This window comes from Oncorhynchus tshawytscha, unplaced genomic scaffold, assembly GCF_018296145.1.
Source record: "Oncorhynchus tshawytscha isolate Ot180627B unplaced genomic scaffold, Otsh_v2.0 Un_contig_4327_pilon_pilon, whole genome shotgun sequence".
In the NCBI taxonomy this organism is placed as follows: domain Eukaryota; kingdom Metazoa; phylum Chordata; class Actinopteri; order Salmoniformes; family Salmonidae; genus Oncorhynchus; species Oncorhynchus tshawytscha.
In genome coordinates this window covers 495001-517500 of record NW_024609802.1, presented here as the reverse complement: position 1 = coordinate 517500, position 22500 = coordinate 495001, and the positions used below count along the sequence as shown (strand labels likewise).

Genomic DNA, 22500 nt, shown 5'->3' with positions numbered 1-22500 from the left:
GGGGTGAGTGTTTGGGAGGGGGTGAGTGTTTGGGAGGGGGTGAGTGTTTGGGAGGGGGTGAGTGTTTGGGAGGGGGTGAGTGTTTGGGAGGGGGTGAGTGTTTGGGAGGGGTGTGAGTGTTTGGGAGGGGGCTGAGTGTGGTTGGGAGATTAGTGTGTGTGTGTCTGTTCAGTAAAACTCGGTTCCCTAAATAGCATGTACATCTACTGTTGATTGCCCCAGTGGGCCCTCCCCTCCCTGATGTTTAGTGTAAACACCTTCTCTAAGTGGAACACAGTCTTTAACTAGACTAACAGGGTCATTAACTAAAGGCAATATGTTACTACAGAGACTCTTACTATTAGCCCAAAAACACATCGTCTGTTGGTTTATTTTTGGCTTGGGGCCAAATGGATTGATAAGCCCCATAACAACAGGTATGTGTTATTGAGTCCTAAATACGAGACTACAGTTGAAGTCGGAAGACCTGAGCCAAATACATTTAATCCTAGTAAAAATGCCCTGTCTTAGGTCAGTTAGGATCACCACTTTATTTTAAGAATGTGAAATATCAGAATAGTAGAGTATAGTAGAGCTCTAATAGTAGAGCGAATGATTTATTTCATCACATTCCCAGTGGGTCAGAGGTTTACATACACTCAATTAGTATTTGGATAGCATTATGATGAAAGAAATTAGTATTTGTTTAGAATTAGCATTGCCTTTAAATTGTTTAACTTGGGTCAAACGTTTTGGGTAGCCTTCCTCAAGCTTCCCACAATAAGTTGGATGAATTTTGGCCCATTCCTCCTGACAGAGCTGGTGTAACTGAGTCAGGTTTGTAGGCCTCCTTCCTTTCACACGCTTTTCTGTTCTGCCCACAATTTTTCTATATGATTGAGGTCATGGCTTTGTGATGGCCACTCCAATACCTTGACTTTATTGTCCTTAAGACATTTTGCCACAACTTTGGAAGTATTCTTGGGGTCATTGTCCATTTGGAAGACCCTCTTCGACCAAGCTTTAACTTCCTGACTGATGTCTTGAGATGTTGTTTCAATATAGCCACATAATTTTCCCCCTCATGATGCCATCTATTTTGTGAATGGCACCAGTCCCTCCTGCAGCAAAGCACACTCACAACATGATGCTGCCACCCCTGTGCTTCATGGTTGGGATGGTGTTCTTTGGCTTGCAAGCGTCCCTCTTTTTCCTCCAAACATAACGATGGTCATTATGGCCAAACAGTTTGATTTTTGTTTCATCAGACCAGAGGACATTCCTCCAAAAAGTACGATCTTTGTCCCCATGTGCAGTTGCAACCCGTAGAAAGAATCTCCTTCCTGAGTGGTATGACGGCTGCGTGGTCCCATGGTGTGTATATTTGCGTACTGTTGTTTGTACAGATGTACGTGGTACCTTCAGGCGTTTGGAAATTGCTCCCAAGGATGAACCAGACTTGTGGAAGTCTACAATTTTTTTCTGAGGTCTTGGCTGATTTCTTTTGATTTTCCCATGATGTCAAGCAAAGAGGCTCTGAGTTTGAAGGTAGGCCTTGAAATACACCCATAGGTACACCTCCAATTGACTCAAATGATGTCAATTAGTCTATCAGAAGCTTCTAAAGCCATGATATCATTTTCTGGAATTTTCCAAGCTGTTTAAAGGCACAGTCTACTTAGTGTATGTAAACTTCTGACCCACTGGAATTGTGATACAGTGAATTATAAATGAAATAATCTGTCTGTAAACAATTGTTGGAAAATTACTTGTGTCATGCACAAAGTAGATATACTAATCAACTTGCAAAAATTATAGTTTGTTAACAAGAAATTTGTGGAGTGGTTGAAAAACAAGTTTTAATGACTCTAACCTAAGTGGATGTAAACTTCCCACTTCAACTGTGTATCTGATGTAGGACTACACAGCTATATGGCTGCATGATGTTGGCCAATACAGGTGCACACACACAGAAAGACAGGATTTGGTGGCAGATGGGTGTTCTAAATGAGTAGAGAAGTTTTGATCTGGGCCTGGAGGCGTGACAGAGTCACCTCTCTCTCTACTCTCTCTCTATTCCTCTCTTTACTTTCTCTCTATTCCCCTCTCTCTCTACTTTCTCTCTATTCCCCTCTCTCTCTACTCTCTCCCTATTCCTCTCTCTCTATTCCTCTCTCTCGACTCTCTCTCTATTTCCCTCTCTCTCTACTCTCTCTCTATTCCTCTCTCTCTATTCCCCTCTCTCTATTCCCCTCTCTCTCTACTCTCTCTCTATTCCCCTCTCTCTCTACTCTCTCTCTATTCCTATCTCTCTATTCCCCTCTCTCCGCTCTCTCTCTATTCCTCTCTCTCGACTCTCTCTCTATTTCCCTCTCTCTCTACTCTCTCTCTATTCCTCTCTCTCTATTCCCCTCTCTCTACTCCCCTCTCTCTCTACTCTCTCTCTATTCCTCTCTCTCTATTCCCCTCTCTCTACTCCCCTCTCTCTCTACTCTCTCTCTATTCCTCTCTCTCTATTCCCCTCTCTCTACTCCCCTCTCTCTCTACTCTCTCTCTATTCCTCTCTCTCTATTCCCCTCTCTCTACTCCCCTCTCTCTCTACTCTCTCTCTATTCCTCTCTCTCTATTCCCCTCTCTTTCTAATCCGCTCACTCCTCTCTCTCTATTTCTCTCTCTATTCCCCTCTCTCTCCTCTCTCTCTAATCTCTCTCTATTCCTCTCTCTACTCTCTCTCTCTATGCCTCTCTCTCCCCTCTCTCTCTCTATTCCTCTCTATATTCCCCTCTCTCTCTATTCCTCTCTCTCTATTTTCTCTCTATATTCCCCTCTCTCCACTCTCTCTACACTCTCTCTATTCCTCTCTCTCTACTCTCTCTCTATTCCCCTCGCTCTCTATTCCCCTCTCTCTCTATTCCTCTCTCTCTACTCTCTCTCTATTCCTCTTGCTCTCTATTCCCCTCTCTCTCTATTCCTCTCGCTCTCTATTCCCCTCTCTCTCTATTCCCCTCTCTCTCTCTACTCTCTCTCTATTCCTCTCGCTCTCTATTCCCTTCTCTCTCTATTCCCCTCTCTCTACTCTCTCTATTCCCCTTTCTCTCTATTCCTCTCTCTCTCTATTCCCTCTCTCTATTCCCCTCTCTTTCTATTCCTCTCTCGCCCCTCTCTCTCTATTCCTCTCTACTCTCTCTCTCTATTCCCCTCTCTCTCCTCTCACTCTACTCTCTCTCTATTCCCCTCTCTCTCTACTCTCTCTCTATTTCCCTCTCTCCCTCTACTCTCTCTCTATTCCTCTCTCTATTCCTCTCTCTCTACTCTCTCTCTATTCCCCTCTCTCCCCTCTCTTTCTATTCCTCTCTCTATTCCTCTCTCTCTACTCCTCTCTCTCTATTCCCCTCTCTCTCTATTCCTCTCTATTTTCTCTCTCTCTACTCTCTATTCCTCTCCCTCTATTCCCCCCTCTCCCTCTACTCTCTCTCTATTCCCCCTCTCCCTCTACTCTCTCTCTATTCCCCTCTCACCCTCTACCCTCTCTCTATTCCCCTCTCTCTCTATTCTCCTCTCTCTCTATTCTCCTCTCTCTCTCTACTCTCTCTTTTCCCCTCTCTCTCTATTCCTCTCTTTACTCTCTCTCTCTCTATTCCCCTCTCTCCCCTCTCTCTCTCTATCCCTCTCTCTCCCCTCTCTCCCTCTACTCTCTCTCTATTCCTCTCTCTCTACTCTCTCTCTAGTCCCCTCTCTCCCCTCTCTTTCTATTCCTCTCTCTATTCCTCTCTCTCTACTCTCTCTCTCTATTCCCCTCTCTCTCTACTCGCTCTCTCTACTCCTCTCTCTCTAGTCCCCTCTCTCTATTCTTCTCTATTTTCTCTCTCTCTACTCTCTATTCCTCTCCCTCTACTCTATCTCTATTCCTCTCTCTCTATTCCCCTCTCAATTCAATTCAATTCAATTCAAGGGCTTTATAGGCATGGGAAACATGTGTTAACATTGCCAAAGCAAGTGAGGTAGACAACATACAAAGTGAATATCTAAAGTGAAAAACAACAAAAATTAACAGTAAACATTACACATACAGAAGTTTCAAAACAGTAAAGACATTACAAATGTCATATTATATATATATACAGTGTTTTAACAATGTACAAATGGTTAAAGGACACAAGATAAAATAAATAAGCATAAATATGGGTTGTATTTACAATGGTGTTTGTTCTTCACTGGTTGCCCTTTTCTCGTGGCAACAGGTCACAAATCTTGCTGCTGTGATGGCACACTGTGGAATTTCACCCAGTAGATATGATGGTTTTTCAAAATTGGATTTGTTTTCGAATTCTTTGTGGATCTGTGTAATCTGAGGGAAATATGTCTCTCTAATATGGTCATACATTGGGCAGGAGGTTAGGAAGTGCAGCTCAGTTTCCACCTCATTTTGTGGGCAGTGAGCACATAGCCTGTCTTCTCTTGAGAGCCATGTCTGCCTACGGCGGCCTTTCTCAATAGCAAGGCTATGCTCACTGAGTCTGTACATAGTCAAAGCTTTCCTTAATTTTGGGTCAGTCACAGTGGTCAGGTATTCTGCCGCTGTGTACTCTCTGTGTAGGGCCAAATAGCATTCTAGTTTGCTCTGTTTTTTTGTTAATTCTTTCCAATGTGTTAAGTAGTTATCTTTTTGTTTTCTCATGATTTGGTTGGGTCTAATTGTGCCTCTCTCCCTCTACTCTCTCTCTCTATTCCCCTCTCTCTCTACACTCTCTCTATTCTCCTCTCTCTCTATTCTCCTCTCTCTCTACACTCTCTCTATTCTCCTCGCTCTCTATTCCCCTCTCTCTCTATTCCCCTCTCCCTCTACTCTCTCTCTATTCCCCTCTCTCTCTACACTCCCTACTATTCTCCTCTCTCTCTATTCCCCTCTCTCTACACTCTCTCTATTCTCCTCTCTCTCTATTCCCCTCTCTCTCTACACTCTCTCTATTCCCCTCTCTCTCTATTCTCCTCTCTCTACTCTCTCTATTACCCTCTCTCTCTATTCCCCTCTCTCTCTACTCTCTCTATTACCCTCTCTCTCTATTCCCCTCTCTCTCTACACTCTCTCTATTCTCCTCGCTCTCTATTCCCCTCTCCCTCTACTCTCTCTCTATTCCCCTCTCTCTCTACACTCTCTCTACACTCTCTCTATTCTCCTCTCTCTCTATTCCCCTCTCTCTCTACACTCTCTCTATTCTCCTCGCTCTCTATTCTCCTCTCTCTACTCTCTCTATTACCCTCTCTCCCCCCTCTCTCTCTACTCTCTCTCTGATGAGATCCCTGTGAGAGGACGGTATGAAGGGGAACCTTGAACCCTCCTGTGATGTTCAAACTGGAGCACTATCAGGATCATCAGCAGCCCTTCAAACACACAGGTATGCATGTACACACTCTGCTGAGAAGACCAGCACGGCCCATAATCCTCCCTGTGGAGGTAAAGAGGCTCCCTCTGCCAACACAACTCTGCAGCTACATCAGAGGAGAGGAGGAACAGAGGAACAGAGGAGGAGAGAAAAGAGGAGAGGAGGAGGAGGAGGAGGAGGAGAGGAGGAGAGAAGGAGGAGAGGAGAGGAGTGAAAAGAGGAGGAGAGGAAGAGAGGAGGAGGAGGAGAGGAGGAGAGGAGGAGAGGAGGAGGGAGAGAGGAGAGAAAGAGAGGAGAGGAGGAGAGGAGGACAGAAAAGAGGAGGAGAGGAAAAGAGGAGAGAAAAGAGGAGGAGAGGAGAGGAGGAGAGGAGGAGAGAGAAAAGAGGGGAGAGGGAGATGAGGAGAGGAGGAGAGAAAAGAGGAGGAGATGAGAGGAGGAGAGAAAGGAGGAGGAGAGGAGAGAAAGGAGGAGGAGAGGAGATGAGGAGAGGAGGAGAGAAAAGAGGAGGAGAGGAGAGGAGGAGAGAAAAGAGGAGGAGAGGAGAGAAAGGAGGAGGAAAGGAGATGAAGAAAAGCAGTGAGGAAGAGACATAAGGAGAGAAGAGGAAGGGTAAAGGGGTGAGAAGATAGAGGGGGCAGAAGGAGGTGAAAGTAAAGAACAGAGGACACTGCTGAGTGAGAGTACATTGGGTCCTGGAGGACAGGCTCTCTTTGTGTGTGTGTGTGTGTGTGTGTGTGTGTGTGTGTGTGTGTGTGTGTGTGTGTGTGTGTGTGTGTGTGTGTGTGTGTGTGTGTGTGTGTGTGTGTGTGTGTGTGTGTGTGTGTGAGAGAGAGAGAGAGAAGAGAGAGAGAGACAGAGAGACTGAGAGAGAGAGACAGAGAGAGACAGAGAGACTGTAAAAGAGAGAGACAGAGCGGGAGAGAGACAAAGAGACTGAGAAAGAGAGAGAGAGACAGACAGACAGACAGACAGACAGACAGACAGACAGACAGACAGACAGACAGACAGACAGACAGACAGACAGACAGACAGACAGACAGACAGACAGAGAGAGCAGCAGCGGTTCTCTTTATCATTCCACCTGTGTGTTTGTGACACCACGGCCCCTCACCTCTCCAGGTCACATAGTCCCTCTCTCTCAGAGGGCAGTGTGCTATGGTCAGATCTCTCTCAGAGGTCAGATCCCAGGTCAGATCTCTCTCAGAAGGCAGTGTGCCCTGGTCAGATCTCTCTCAGAGGTCGGATCCCAGGTCAGATCTCTCTGAGGTCAGATCCCAGGTCAAATCTCTCTCAGAGGGCAGTGTGCTCTAGTCAGATCTCTCTCAGAGGTCAGATCCCAGGTCAGATCTTTCTCAGAGGTCAGATCCCAGGTCAGATCTCTCTGAGGCCAGTGTGCTATGGTCAGATCTCTCTCAGAGGTCAGATCCAAGGTCAGATCTCTCTCAGAATGCAGTGTGCCCTGGTCAGATCTCTCTCAGAGGTCGGATCCCAGGTCAGATCTCTCTGAGGTCAGATCCCAGGTCAAATCTCTCTCAGAGGGCAGTGTGCTCTAGTCAGATCTCTCTCAGAGGTCAGATCCCAGGTCAGATCTTTCTCAGAGGTCAGATCCCAGGTCAGATCTTTCTCAGAGGTCAGATCCCAGGTCAGATCTCTCTCAGAGGCCAGTGTGCTATGGTCAGATCTCTCTCAGAGGTCAGATCCCAGGTCAGATCTCTCTCAGAAGGCAGTGTGCCCTGGTCAGATCTCTCTCAGAGGTCGGATCCCAGGTCAGATCTCTCTGAGGTCAGATCCCAGGTCAAATCTCTCTCAGAGGGCAGTGTGCTCTAGTCAGATCTCTCTCAGAGGTCAGATCCCAGGTCAGATCTCTCTCAGAAGGCAGTGTGCCCTGGTCAGATCTCTCTCAGAGGTCGGATCCCAGGTCAGATCTCTCTGAGGTCAGATCCCAGGTCAGATCTCTCTCAGAGGCCAGTGTGCTATGGTCAGATCTCTCTCAGAGGTCAGATCCCAGGTCAGATCTCTCTCAGAAGGCAGTGTGCCCTGGTCAGATCTCTCTCAGAGGTCGGATCCCAGGTCAGATCTCTCTGAGGTCAGATCCCAGGTCAAATCTCTCTCAGAGGGCAGTGTGCTCTAGTCAGATCTCTCTCAGAGGTCAGATCCCAGGTCAGATCTTTCTCAGAAGGCAGTGTGCCCTGGTCAGATCTCTCTCAGAGGTCGGATCCCAGGTCAGATCTCTCTGAGGTCAGATCCCAGGTCAAATCTCTCTCAGAGGGCAGTGTGCTCTAGTCAGATCTCTCTCAGAGGTCAGATCCCAGGTCAGATCTTTCTCAGAGGTCAGATCCCAGGTCAGATCTCTCTCAGAGGCCAGTGTGCTATGGTCAGATCTCTCTCAGAGGTCAGATCCCAGGTCAGATCTCTCTCAGAAGGCAGTGTGCCCTGGTCAGATCTCTCTCAGAGGTCAGATCCCAGGTCAGATCTCTCTGAGGTCAGATCCCAGGTCAAATCTCTCTCAGAGGGCAGTGTGCTCTGGTCAGATCTCTCTCAGAGGTCAGATCCCAGGTCAGATCTTTCTCAGAGGTCAGATCCCAGGTCAGATCTCTCTCAGAGGCCAGTGTGCTATGGTCAGATCTCTCTCAGAGGTCAGATCCCAGGTCAGATCTCTCAGAGGTTAGATCCCAGGTCAGATCTCTCTCAGAAGGCAGTGTGCCCTGGTCAGATCTCTCTCAGAGGTCAGATCCCAGGTCAGATCTCTCTGAGGTCAGATCCCAGGTCAAATCTCTCTCAGAGGGCAGTGTGCTCTGGTCAGATCTCTCTCAGAGGTCAGATCCCAGGTCAGATCTTTCTCAGAGGTCAGATCCCAGGTCAGATCTCTCTCAGAGGCCAGTGTGCTATGGTCAGATCTCTCTCAGAGGTCAGATCCCAGGTCAGATCTCTCAGAGGTTAGATCCCAGGTCAGATCTCTCTCAGAAGGCAGTGTGCTATGGTCAGATCTCTCTCAGAGGTCAGATCCCAGGTCAGATCTCTCTCAGAAGGCAGTGTGCCCTGGTCAGATCTCTCTCTGAGGTCGGATCCCAGGTCAGATCTCTCTGAGGTCAGATCCCAGGTCAAATCTCTCTCAGAGGGCAGTGTGCTCTAGTCAGATCTCTCTCAGAGGTCACATCCCAGGTCAGATCTTTCTCAGAAGGCAGTGTGCCCTGGTCAGATCTCTCTCAGAGGTCGGATCCCAGGTCAGATCTCTCTGAGGTCAGATCCCAGGTCAGATCTTTCTCAGATGGCAGTGTGCTCTAGTCAGATCTCTCTCAGAGGTCAGATCCCAGGTCAGATCTCTCTCAGAGGCCAGTGTGCTCTGGTCAGATCTCTCTCAGAGGTCAGATCCCAGGTCAGATCTCTATCTGAGGTCAGATTCCAGGTCAGATCTCTCTCAGAGGCCAGTGTGCTCTGGTCAGATCTTTCTCAGATGGCAGTGTGCTCTGGTCAGATCTCTCTCAGAGGTCAGATCCCAGGTCAGATCTCTCTCAGAGGCCAGTGTGCTCTGGTCAGATCTCTCTCAGAGGTCAGATCCCAGGTCAGATCTCTATCTGAGGTCAGATCCCAGGTCAGATCTCTATCTGAGGTCAGATTCCAGGTCAGATCTCTCTCAGAGGCCAGTGTGCTCTGGTCAGATCTCTCTCAGAGGTCAGATCCCAGGTCAGATCTTTCTCAGAGGTCAGATCCCAGGTCAGATCTCTCTCAGAGGTCAGATCCCAGGTCAGATCTTTCTCAGAGGGCAGTGTGCTCTGGTCAGATCTTTTTCAGAGGTCAGATCCCAGGTCAGATCTCTCTGAGGTCAGATCCCAGGTCAGATCTCTTTCAGAGGCCAGTGTACTCTGAAATGTATATAGTGCTGCTGCTACCACACCATAAACAACCCTTCAACACAAATAGAATAACCATGGACTGCCACTGGCTACACACCAACACATCTGAATACTCTCAACCCCTTTCTATGATGACTCTGAAGGTCAAAGGGCACCAGAATGACTAGACAGGCTAGAGAGAGAGAAGTATGACCCAGAAGGTTAAAGGGCACCAGAAGGTCAAAGGTCACTGTTAGGGGAATTAAATTCCTATATGTTTATTACCCAATTCAATTAATACACTCAGCCCATTTCTAAGGATTTGTAAGATACTTATTTGCATAAAATGGGCGGAGACCAGTCTCAAAATCAAGCAATAGTGTTTATTCTCCAGAGTACTGAACATGATACAATTTACAACAGGTTATAAACTGCATTAGCGTTTATTCTCCAGAGTACTGACCATGATACAATTTACCACAGGTTATAAACTGCATTAGCGTTTATTCTCCAGAGTACTGAACATGATACAATATACCACAGGTTATAAACTGCATTAGCGTTTATTCTCCAGAGTACTGAACATGATACAATATACAACAGGTTATAAACTGCATTAGCGTTTATTCTCCAGAGTACTGAACATGATACAATATACCACAGGTTATAAACTGAAAATGAGGTCATTAGGTTTCGAACTGTCCCATCTCTCCTCCACTTCCGATACAATGTCAGTATAGTTCACAAACCTTCCTACATCGTCTCTCACCGGTTTAGATCATTTACCACCAGGCCAAGGTCTCCCTGTGTAGATAAGCATTCTAGCCAGTCTGACGATAAGTTAATTCGTTTCTACCAAGGAACAGACAGTCTTTGTTCTAATTCCTGATTATAATTACACACATTATATTCAGTACTAGGATTAAAATATAATTCATAAATCTATACAGTAACATAATAGTATTCTGATTAGTCAGTCCTGATTGAAATGTATACATAATTTAGTCATAATTGATAATTATTATTGAGCAATTAGGGTTAAGTGCCTTGCTCAAGGGCAGATCGGCAGGTTTTTCACCTAGTGAGCTCGGGGATTATACTAGCGACCTTTCAGTTACTGGCCCAACACTAGGCTACCTACCGCCCTGTGTGTGTGTGTGTGTGTGTGTGTGTACGTGTGTGTATGCGTGTGTGTGCACGAGTTTGAGAGTGTGTGTGCAGTGTGTGCAGGGGCCAGGCAGGTTGGTGAAAACACAGTAATTGTCTTTGATGTGAGCTAAGATGAAGACTTCCAGTAGAAACCCCTTGGTCTTTCCCTCCTACAGTCAGACTATTAACAGTGTAGTGAGCAATGGGAAGTGTCCCAAATGGCACCGTATTCCCTATGGGCCCTAGTAGTGCACTATACAGGGAATAGGGTGCCATTTGGGACGGCAGAGAGACTGGGCTGAATATTACGTATGAGAGTGCAAGGTAGGGTCAGTGTTTCTGTTTGACATCACGCTACTGATGAGACAGATGCACTGTGTTTAGACAAATATAGTAATGAGGTGTGTGTGTGTGTGTGTGTGTGTGTGTGTGTGTGTGTGTGTGTGTGTGTGTGTGTGTGTGTGTGTGTGTGTCTTTACTTGCATCTAATGGACGGACACCACTCTGTTTATCCTCTTTTCTCACAACATTCACCACCTCTTTTCTTTTTCACTTATATGCACTCTCTCCATCTGCATGGATAAACAACATCCCTCTCTCACCTCTCCATAACCCACCAGACCCATGCAGCAGGAATCACGCAGGGATCCAGCCCCACTGTGAACAGACAGGGTGTTAACCACTAGTAAATGGTAAACAGCCCCACTGTGTTAACCACTAGTAAATGGTAAACAGCCCCACTGTGTTAACCACTAGTAAATGGTAAACAGCCCCACTGTGTTAACTACTAGTAAATGGTAAACAGCCCCACTGTGTTAACCACTAGTAAATGGTAAACAGCCCCACTGTGAACAGACAGGGTGTTAACCACTAGTAAATGGTAAACAGCCCCACTGTGTTAACCACTAGTAAATGGTAAACAGCCCCACTGTGTTAACCACTAGTAAATGGTAAACAGCCCCACTGTGTTAACCACTAGTAAATGGTAAACAGCCCCACTGTGTTAACCACTAGTAAATGGTAAACAGCCCCACTGTGTTAACCACTAGTAAATGGTAAACAGCCCCACTGTGTTAACCACTAGTAAATGGTAAACAGCCCCACTGTGAACAGACAGGGTGTTAACCACTAGTAAATGGTAAACAGCCCCACTGTGTTAACCACTAGTAAATGGTAAACAGCCCCACTGTGTTAACCACTAGTAAATGGTAAACATCCCCACTGTGAACAGACAGGGTAAAACCACTAGTAAATGGTAAACAGCCCCACTGTGTTAACCACTAGTAAATGGTAAACAGCCCCACTGTGTTAACCACTAGTAAATGGTAAACAGCCCCACTGTGTTAACCACTAGTAAATGGTAAACAGCCCCACTGTGAACAGACAGGGTGTTAACCACTAGTAAATGGTAAACAGCCCCACTGTGTTAACCACTAGTAAATGGTAAACAGCCCCACTGTGTTAACCACTAGTAAATGGTAAACAGCCCCACTGTGTTAACCACTAGTAAATGGTAAACAGCCCCACTGTGTTAACCACTAGTAAATGGTAAACAGCCCCACTGTGTTAACCACTAGTAAATGGTAAACGGCCCCACTGTGTTAACCACTAGTAAATGGTAAAAAGCCCCACTGTGAACAGACAGGGTGTTAACCACTAGTAAATGGTAAACAGCCCCACTGTGTTAACCACTAGTAAATGGTAAACAGCCCCACTGTGAACAGACAGGGTGTTAACCACTAGTAAATGGTAAACAGCCCCACTGTGTTAACCACTAGTAAATGGTAAACAGCCCCACTAACCACTAGTAAATGGTAAACAGCCCCACTGTGTTAACCACTAGTAAATGGTAAACAGCCCCACTGTGTTAACCACTAGTAAATGGTAAACAGCCCCACTGTGAACAGACAGGGTGTTAACCACTAGTAAATGGTAAACAGCCCCACTGTGTTAACCACTAGTAAATGGTAAACAGCCCCACTGTGTTAACCACTAGTAAATGGTAAACATCCCCACTGTGAACAGACAGGGTGTTAACCACTAGTAAATGGTAAACAGCCCCACTGTGTTAACCACTAGTAAATGGTAAACAGCCCCACTGTGTTAACCACTAGTAAATGGTAAACAGCCCCACTGTGTTAACCACTAGTAAATGGTAAACAGCCCCACTGTGTTAACCACTAGTAAATGGTAAACAGCCCCACTGTGTTAACCACTAGTAAATGGTAAACCCCCCCACTGTGGTAAACAGCCCCACTAACCACTAGTAAATGGTAAACAGCCCCACTGTGAACAGACAGGGTGTTAACCACTAGTAAATGGTAAACAGCCCCACTGTGTTAACCACTAGTAAATGGTAAACAGCCCCACTGTGTTAACCACTAGTAAATGGTAAACAGCCCCACTGTGTTAACCACTAGTAAATGGTAAACAGCCCCACTGTGTTAACCACTAGTAAATGGTAAACAGCCCCACTGTGAACAGACAGGGTGTTAACCACTAGTAAATGGTAAACAGCCCCACTGTGTTAACCACTAGTAAATGGTAAACAGCCCCACTGTGAACAGCCCCACTGAACCACTAGTAAATGGTAAACAGGGTGTTAACCACTAGTAAATGGTAAACAGCCCCACTGTGTTAACCACTAGTAAATGGTAAACAGCCCCACTGTGTTAACCACTAGTAAATGGTAAACAGCCCCACTGTGTTAACCACTAGTAAATGGTAAACAGCCCCACTGTGTTAACCACTAGTAAATGGTAAACAGCCCCACTGTGTTAACCACTAGTAAATGGTAAACAGCCCCACTGTGAACAGACAGGGTGTTAACCACTAGTAAAGGGTGTGTGGGTATGTCAGGGTGTGTGTGGGGTGAGGGGTCACGTGACATACCTGTGTCTCTGACATGGCATATAGGAAGTGGTGGTCGGGGGAGAAGGCCATGTCCCGTTGGATTGGCCCTCGCTCCACTGCCTGGATCACCTCATACTGCAATGCACCGTGGGAAGGCCCGTCCACCCTGATCTGGAAGCGGAGAGAAGGAGGGAAAGGAGGAGAGGAGAGGGGGACATGTTTAGGCAGCTGTAGGGGGTGGTGTGTGTGTCTGTCCTAGATGTGTGTGCTCAGCCAAAAGCAGAAAGTGGCCTCACCCAAACTTGGAGGAATGACAGGAGGCTCTAGGTCATATCCTCACATCTGCTCTACTATCTCTCTCTCTCACACACACACACACACACACACACACACACACACACACACACACACACACACACACACACACACACACACACACACACACACACACACACACACACACACACACACACACACACACACACAGGGGCACGTTCCAACACAACACCTAAAAACAGCCTCCTGGCTGTCATAACCCACAAACACCCTGTTCTGACACCTGCCCAAAATGCTTCCCAGGGCAAACATACACCCACACAAATTAATAAGGGCTTGTGTCAGCGTGTGGGACAGCCGTTTTGTCAGACTTGTCAGAGTTCTACAGAAAACACCTGGTTAATATGCCCATGGCACCTTGAATAATATATCACTTGTTTTGTAAAGTTCAAGAGGTCATAAACGGAAGTGGAAGATAATTGGCTGAGAGAGGGAGGTGGCACAACACATTCTAGGGGTCATTTCATAACACAACACATTCTGGGGGTCGATTCATAACACAACACATTCTGGGGGTAATTTCATAACACAACACATTCTGGGGGTCATTTCATAACACAACACATTCTGGGGGTCGATTCATAACACAACACATTCTGGGGGTCATTTCATAACACAACACATTCTGGGGGTAATTTCATAACACAACACATTCTGGGGGTCATTTCATAACACAACACATTCTGGGGGTCGATTCATAACATGTTCTGAACACATTCTGGGGGTAATTTCATAACACAACACATTCTGGGGGTATTTCTAACACAACACATTCTGGGGGTCATTTCATAACACAACACATTCTGGGGGTCATTTCATAACACAACACATTCTGGGGGTCGATTCATAACACAACACATTCTGGGGGTAATTTCATAACACAACACATTCTGGGGGTCATTTCATAACACAACACATTCTGGGGGTCGATTCATAACACAACACATTCTGGGGGTATTTCATAACACAACACATTCTGGGGGTCATTTCATAACACAACACATTCTGGGGGTCGATTCATAACACAACACATTCTGGGGGTCATTTCATAACACAACACATTCTGGGGGTAATTTCATAACACAACACATTCTGGGGGTCATTTCATAACACAACACATTCTGGGGGTCGATTCATAACACAACACATTCTGGGGGTCGATTCATAACACAACACATTCTGGGGGTCATTTCATAACACAACACATCAGAGAGCTGTTATTGCTGTTGACAACATACAATCTCGTAGAGCAGACAGGAACATAATACCGTCTTTATTTCAGAAGTCACTTTAGAGAATGTCTGTGATGTATGTTGGGGGACATATAGTGCCGAAGAACAACTTTGGCACAAAAATCGATTGTTCTTCCCCAAGCAAGGCAAAGTTAATTCCCTGTGCTACGTTTCCCTCTGACTCTCTGCTGCTGAGCTTTGGTTTCTGTATCGAGAGAGATCTTGTTCCCCAACATAAAGCCTCTTTCAAAACTGATCCAGCTCCAATGCTTTTAGTTTCAAAGCTTCTGAAGAGCCTCACTCTCCCCCTCTCTCTCCCTCCCCCCTCTCGCTCTCTCTTTCTCCCCCTCTCCCCCCTCTCTCTCTCCCCCCCCCCTCTCTCTCTCCCCCCCTCTCTCTCCCCCTCTCTCTCCCTCTCTCCCCCCCACTCCCCCTCTCTCTCCCCCTCTCTCTCCCTCTCTCCCCCTCTCTCTCCCCCTCTCCCCCTCTCTCTCCCCTCTCTCTCCCTCCCCCTCTCCCCCCCCCCTCCCCCTCCCCCCTCTCTCTCTCTCCCCCTCTCCCTCCCCCTCTCTCTCCCCCTCTCCCCCCTCTCCCCCCTCCCCCCCTCCCCCCCCTCTCTCTCCCTCTCTCTCTCCCACTCCCCCCTCTCTCTGTTCTCTGTGCTAGAGTCCCTTCCTGCTGCCTTTTTGCCTGGTGTCCTTAGTTAGTCCTTAGTTACTATAGTTGTGTGAATCTGAAAGGCCCAGAACACTATCAAAGCCTCCCCTTCAACACTTTCCCTGGGACCCATTGTGCCACACGAGGGTCGAAAGAGAGACGGAGAAAAGAACAGCAAATAAAAGAGGAATAAAGGATAAAAGGAGCCTTCCACACGAGGCGGCGCCCAGATCCAGCAGGTGGGGTTATCGGCCTGATCGGGTGGGGGTCGGATTACGTCCCTTCCCCCCCCATCCGTGTATGCTCAGTGGTATCGTCCATCGCCAGGTGGAGAATATGAGGGCCAGCAGGCCATGCGTGGTGCAGACAAAGCCCAGGGAGAGAGAGGGCCATTGGGCCATTGTGGCCAGGAGAATCCCTAGCCACTGGGGAGTAGGAATGGGAAGCTCTGCATTTATCTCTACCACTGCTAAACAAATGACCCACTGGGGAAGAGGCAGCACGTCTGCCTGCATTACAGAGAGGGAGGGAGATGTCTTATGTTCCAGGCCTCATTGCTTTGGCAGTACGTTTGTGGTGGCGGAGAAGTCTTTTTAACTGTGTTGAATGGAGGCCTGTCTGGGTGAGGAGAGGACATCCTCTGATAAGCACCAACGACCAACAGTTGGCTCTAAGTATCAGAAGAGGTTGCAACCCGACCAACTAGCTATCAGGACCCCATCATCACCATCACAACAGTCAACTGAATAGCTTTCATATCACAGATATACTGTATGTATATATGGCTGGTTATGACTGGGTTGTTATTATGTTATTATCAGTATTCATGTCCTGTTTAAGACACTCAAGATAAATGATTCATTCTCTGACACGCCACCCGACGGTATAATCTATTTCTATTCCGCATTAATACATTAATATAAAGTGGATTAGGATCCTAACTGGATTACATGCTAATCTCTGCTATCACATTATTACTGTAGAATGAATGAGATTCCCAGGAAGGCAGCCCCTCTTAATGCCCACTGAACCTGGAGGAGAGAGATTCCCAGGAAGGCAGCCCCTCTTAATGCCCACTGAACCTGGAGGAGAGAGATTCCCAGGAAGGCAGCCCCTCTTAATGCCCACTGAATCTGGAGGAGAGAGATTCCCAGGAAGGCAGTCCCTCTTAATGCCCTCTGAATATGGAGGAGAGAGATTCCCAGGAAGGCAGTCCCTCTTAATGCCCACTGAATCTGGAGGAGAGAGATTCCCAGGAAGGCAGTCCCTCTTAATGCCCACTGAATATGGAGGAGAGAGATTCCCAGGAAGGCAGTCCCTCTTAATGCCCACTGAATCTGGAGGAGAGAGATTCCCAGGAAGGCAGCCCCTCTTTAATGCCCACTGAATCTGGAGGAGAGAGATTCCCAGGAAGGCAGCCCCTCTTAATGCCCACTGAATCTGGAGGAGAGAGATTCCCAGGAAGGCAGTCCCTCTTAATGCCCTCTGAATCTGGAGGAGAGAGATTCCCAGGAAGGCAGCCCCTCTTAATGCCCTCTGAATCTGGAGGAGAGAGATTCCCAGGAAGGCAGCCCCTCCCAGGAAGGCAGCCCCTCTTAATGCCCACTGAATCTGGAGGAGAGAGATTCCCAGGAAGGCAGCCCCTCTTAATGCCCACTGAATCTGGAGGAGAGAGATTCCCAGGAAGGCAGCCCCTCTTAATGCCCACTTAATGCCCATAACCAGCCTTTCACATGGTTATCAGTATGATTTATGGGAGACTGGGCAAACCTTGGCTCACACTGCCCACTGTCAAAGTGTCTCAACGTGTGTGTGTTGTTCTCTATACTGATCTTAAGGGTGCGTGTGTGTGTGCACGTGTGTGTTTGCGCATGTGAATATGTGTGTGTAAATTCATTGGGGGGCCCAAAGGTATAGCATTCAGATCATAGATCCTACACTGAGCTATGCTGCTGTAGATCAGTGGCTGTGGAAGCTACTGTCTGTCTGTCTGTCTGTCTGTGTGTGTGTGTGTGTGTGTGTGTGTGTGTGTGTGTGTGTCTGTCTGTCTGTCTGTCTGTCTGTCTGTCTGTCTGTCTGTCTGTCTGTCTGTCTGTCTGTCTGTCTGTCTGTCTGTCTGTCTGTCTGTCTGTCTGTCTGTCTGTCTGTCTGTCTGTCTGTCTGTCTGTCTGTCTGTCTGTCTGTCTGTCTGTCTGTCTGTCTGTCTGTCTGTCTGTCTGTCTAGCTGCCTGCAGAGACAGAGTGAGAAAGCTCTACACTGCATCAGTGAGAAGCCTGCAGCCCTACACACACACAGCCACATATCATGTCCACCTAGTGGCCACCGGCTGCAACAACAGCAGCAGATGAAGCTCCACACTGCTACAATACTGAGATGGTATTAGAGGACTAACTAAGAGCTGCTAAAACATGTACATTATCATCAAAAGAGTTTCTGTTGTGGTGAGTTGATCTCAACCTTCAAAAGTGAGATTGTTTCAGCTAAACAAGTGAAGGATACTGGCACATCAATGGCAGCCACATACCCTCACTGTTTGAATTCCCTTATTTTATACAATACCTCAACATCTCGTTCATGGGAAATGTTTAGCTGTCGTATGCTGCTATAGGGAAATGTTTTCTATGCTACTGAATGAAGCCTTGGCTATTGTGTAGCATCTGTATTCAGCCTTGTCTCTGTATGATAGAGAACGACTAGGCTCTATCACTGAGTGAGCTCTATCACTGAGTGATCTCTATCACTGAGTGATCTCTATCACTGAGTGAGCTCTATCACTGAGTGAGCTCTATCACTGAGTGAGCTCTATCACTGAGTGATCTCTATCACTGAGTGAGCTCTATCACTGAGTGAGCTCTATCACTGAGTGAGCTCTATCACTGAGTGAGCTCTATCACTGAGTGAGCTCTATCACTGAGTGATCTCCATGGGGCTAACAGATAACAGGTGTGATAGAGAGAGAGAGACCATTGTAACACCATTGTAAATAGAACCCATATTTATGTTTATTTATTTTTCATTTTGTACATTAACTATTTGCACATCATCTAACATTTGTAATCTAACAGATATAATTCTTTTGGAACTTTAGTGTAATGTTTATTGTACATTTGTAAAAAATAATAATAATAATCCACTGTTTATTATCTAGTTCACCTGCTTTGACAATGTTAACATATGTTTCCCCTGGCAATAAAGGCTTTCATTGAAATTGAATTGGATTGAATTGAGAAAGAGGGGGGGGGGGGTAGAGGGAGGGAAGACATTCTGGTGTGAAAACCATAGGAGCTCTTCAGTTTCCTCACACTGGCAAGGACTAGCCCAGAGCACATGGAAATTATGGCACTTCCTCTGGCTCGACTCGGCATCCATTATCACAGGGCCAAAGACGGCCCGTGGATGCTGGAATCAAACAACTCTACTACAAAAGCTAAATACACATGTATTATTATCAATAATTAAAATATTTTATGTACAAATCTTGAAAATAAAAGTGTATTGCAAGAGATGATTAAAACATCACACAAAGCTTATCCCCTTGTGTATCAAACCCTATCCACTAAACACCTTTCAAAATCCATAGCAATGAGGCTGTAGCCTTAACTTTCTACAGGCGACAATTGCCCTTTTAAAACATTTGTGCACTCCTATTCTCCACCTAGGCCTGTCCATTGATTTTGGATAATCTGTGTGAGCCTCAGAAACTCACAAGACTGCTGCCACTTTACCTCAGGCAGAGAGAGGGACGGCCCTCGTTACAGGTCCCAGAGAGAGAGAGCGAGAGAGGGAGAGAAAGAGAGAGAGGGAGAAGGTGAGAGAGGAGAAAGAGTGAAAAGAAAAAGAAGGAAAGAAAGCGAGAGAAGAACCCTTCTGGAAGGGAGACAGGATCCTAAACTCCAGCCAGCCAGCCGTGGCCAGGAGGGAGCAGGAGATAAGCACATTTCACAGGAGTGGAGAAAGGACCCAAACAGAACAGAACAGCCCAAAGACAAAACGATGAAACACATTCCTGAGCCCTTGTGTGTGAACGAGAGGGATCTAGTGAAGACAGAACAGACAGGACGATGGCGCTAGCTAGCTACATCAACTAGGGCGCACTGTATTGAAATACATACAGCAAATCTCAATAGACAGCCAATTAAAACAGCAGAAACCTATGTGGCATGGGCTCATTAGAGACACAGCTATGGAGTAGGAGTGTGGGAGTGATTTCCATTGGCATGGGGTGGAGAAGGGTGGCACAGAGATGCCCATCACACAGAGCTGAGGTCTGTTTGGTATGGCACACCTCGCCCACCACACTAGCAGAGGAAGTTGGACGCAGTCAAAGTGTCAACACAGTGCATTGTGGGCCATATAACCAGCAGTGTTGAGTGGGTTGACCAAAGCTCACATACAATGTCATGTTAGAACAAGCCAAGAGTGAGACATCGTGTAAATCATCAAACATCTCATCACATAAAGAACCTACAGTGAAGTGGCCATTGGAAACAAGGGGGAAAGAATCTGGGAGCATCATCAATGTGGGAGGCTTTTCATACCACCATTCCATCCACAGGATAGAGGCTCTCCACTGTGTTCAGTGGCATAGAAATATCATTACCATAAAGGGCATTCAATCAATGACCTTTAAGTGCAGTGACAACACTGCACCAACGTGTCACAGCATCGGAACCCTCAGCCTCAGGTTACCTTTTGTCAAACGTTCAGCCGACGTCGCCCATTCAACAGAGAAGGAGAGAGAGAGAGAGAGAGAGAGAGAGAGAGAGAAATAGAAAGAGAGAGAAGGAGAGAGATGGAGAGAGAGAGAGATAGAGAGAGAAACAGAAAAAGAGAGAAGGAGAGAGAGATAGAGAGAGAGACAGAGAGAGACAGAGAGAGAGAAAGAGAAACAGAAAGAGAGAGAATGAGAGAGATGGAGAGAGAGAGAAGGAGAGAGAGTTGGAGAGAGAGAAAGACTGGTCCAGCCCCCACCAACCAAATGAGTGACATTAAACAAATGCTGAGTCTACTATGCTCACATGTGATAGGCCGAGGGTTATGGTAAGATGAGCACAAGAACTCCACCATCCTCACACTACACTCACCCAAGTTGCATGACACAAATTCTATCTTAAATAATAAACCAATCACATTTGCATAATAAGAGTTTACTTTAATTGAAAAATCCTATTTTAATAGTTCTTGTTGGATTGTGAGTGTGTCTCATTTTGAAGGTAAAGAGAAAAAAAAATTATGAAATCTTTTTACGTTGCATGTTTGAATTGACAAGGATTGAAGAACTCTGCTTTTGGACTAAAGAGCAGAAACCCAGACTTCCTGAAAGAAATTGATGATGTTGATATTGTAGTACTACAGGAAACATGGTGCAGAGGTGATGTTTCCACTGGCTGTCCACTAGGTTATAGGGAGATAATCATACCATCCACTAAATGAAAAGGAATCTAACAGGGCAGAGACTCAGGGGGAAGGCTAATATGGTATAAATCTGAACTAACTCATTCAATCGAATTGATCAAAACAGGAGAATTCTTTATATGGTTAAGAATCAACAAGGAGACTGTCTTGACTGATAAAAATGTCTTCCTCTGTGCCACATACATTCCCCCCTCAGAGTCACCCTACTTCAATGAAGAGAGTTTCTCCATGCTAGAGGGGGAAATTAGTCACTTTCAGGCCCAAGGCAACGTACTGGTCTGTGGAGACCTGAATGCTGGAACAGCAGAAGAACAAGACACTATTAACAGTCATGGGGACAAACACCTACCAGGAAGCCAGGAAGCAACAACCTTTCCCTCCCCACATACCCCCACAGAAACAACTATGACAAAGTGAAAAACAAAAACGGAGAACAGCTCGTGAAGCTCTGTGGAACACTGGGTCTGTACATAGTCAATGGTAGGCTGAGAGGGGACTCTTTTGGTAGGTACACCTACAGCTCTGTGGAACACTGGGTCTGTACATAGTCAATGGTAGGCTGAGAGGGGACTCTTTTGGTAGGTACACATACAGCTCTGTGGAACACTGGGTCTGTACATAGTCAATGGTAGGCTGAGAGGGGACTCTTTTGGTCGGTACACCTACAGCTCTGTGGAACACTGGGTCTGTACATAGTCAATGGTAGGCTGAGAGGGGACTCTTTTGGTAGGTACACCTACAGCTCTGTGGAACACTGGGTCTGTACATAGTCAATGGTAGGCTGAGAGGGGACTCTTTTGGTAGGTACACCTACAGCTCTGTGGAACACTGGGTCTGTACATAGTCAATGGTAGGCTGAGAGGGGACTCTTTTGGTAGGTACACCTACAGCTCTGTGGAACACTGGGTCTGTACATAGTCAATGGTAGGCTGAGAGGGGACTCTTTTGGTAGGTACACCTACAGCTCTGTGGAACACTGGGTCTGTACATAGTCAATGGTAGGCTGAGAGGGGACTCTTTTGGTAGGTACACCTACAGCTCTGTGGAACACTGGGTCTGTACATAGTCAATGGTAGGCTGAGAGGGGACTCTTTTGGTAGGTACACCTACAGCTCTGTGGAACACTGGGTCTGTACATAGTCAATGGTAGGCTGAGAGGGGACTCTTTTGGTCGGTACACCTACAGCTCTGTGGAACACTGAGTCTGTACATAGTCAATGGTAGGCTGAGAAGGGACTCTTTTGGTAGGTACACCTACAGCTCATCCCTTGGCAGCAGCACTGTAGACTGCATCCTCACCGACCTAAACCCAGAGTCTCTCAGAGCCTTCACAGTCAGCCAACTAACACCTCTCTCAGACCTTCATCTCAGACCAACCCAGAGTCTCATAGTCAGAGCACTCAGAGCTGAGAGGGGAGTCTTTTGGTCGGTACACCTACAGCTCTGTGGAACACTTCACAGTCAGGCCACTAACACCTCTCTCAGACCACAGTAAAATCACAGTGTATCTGAGAAGAGCAGAACCCAACCATGAAGCATCACTGCCCAATAAATTACATGGTACAAAACAGGCCTATAGATGGAGTGCAAACAGTACAGACATCTACCAAAAAGCAATTAGTAGCCAAAAAATACAATCTCTCCTGGACAACTTTTTA

The 22500-nt window shown here is 46.5% G+C and overlaps 1 protein-coding gene across 1 annotated transcript in view; it reads right to left on the bottom strand.

Moving 5' to 3' along the window:
• Positions 1 to 22500, bottom strand: part of LOC112237523 (plexin-A4-like) — a 296904-nt gene that overhangs the window by 33896 nt on the left and 240508 nt on the right. Inside the window, exon 4 of the mRNA XM_042318328.1 lies at positions 13241 to 13372. Coding sequence (XP_042174262.1) covers positions 13241 to 13372 — 132 coding nt within the window. The remainder of the gene's footprint in view (positions 1 to 13240; positions 13373 to 22500) is intronic.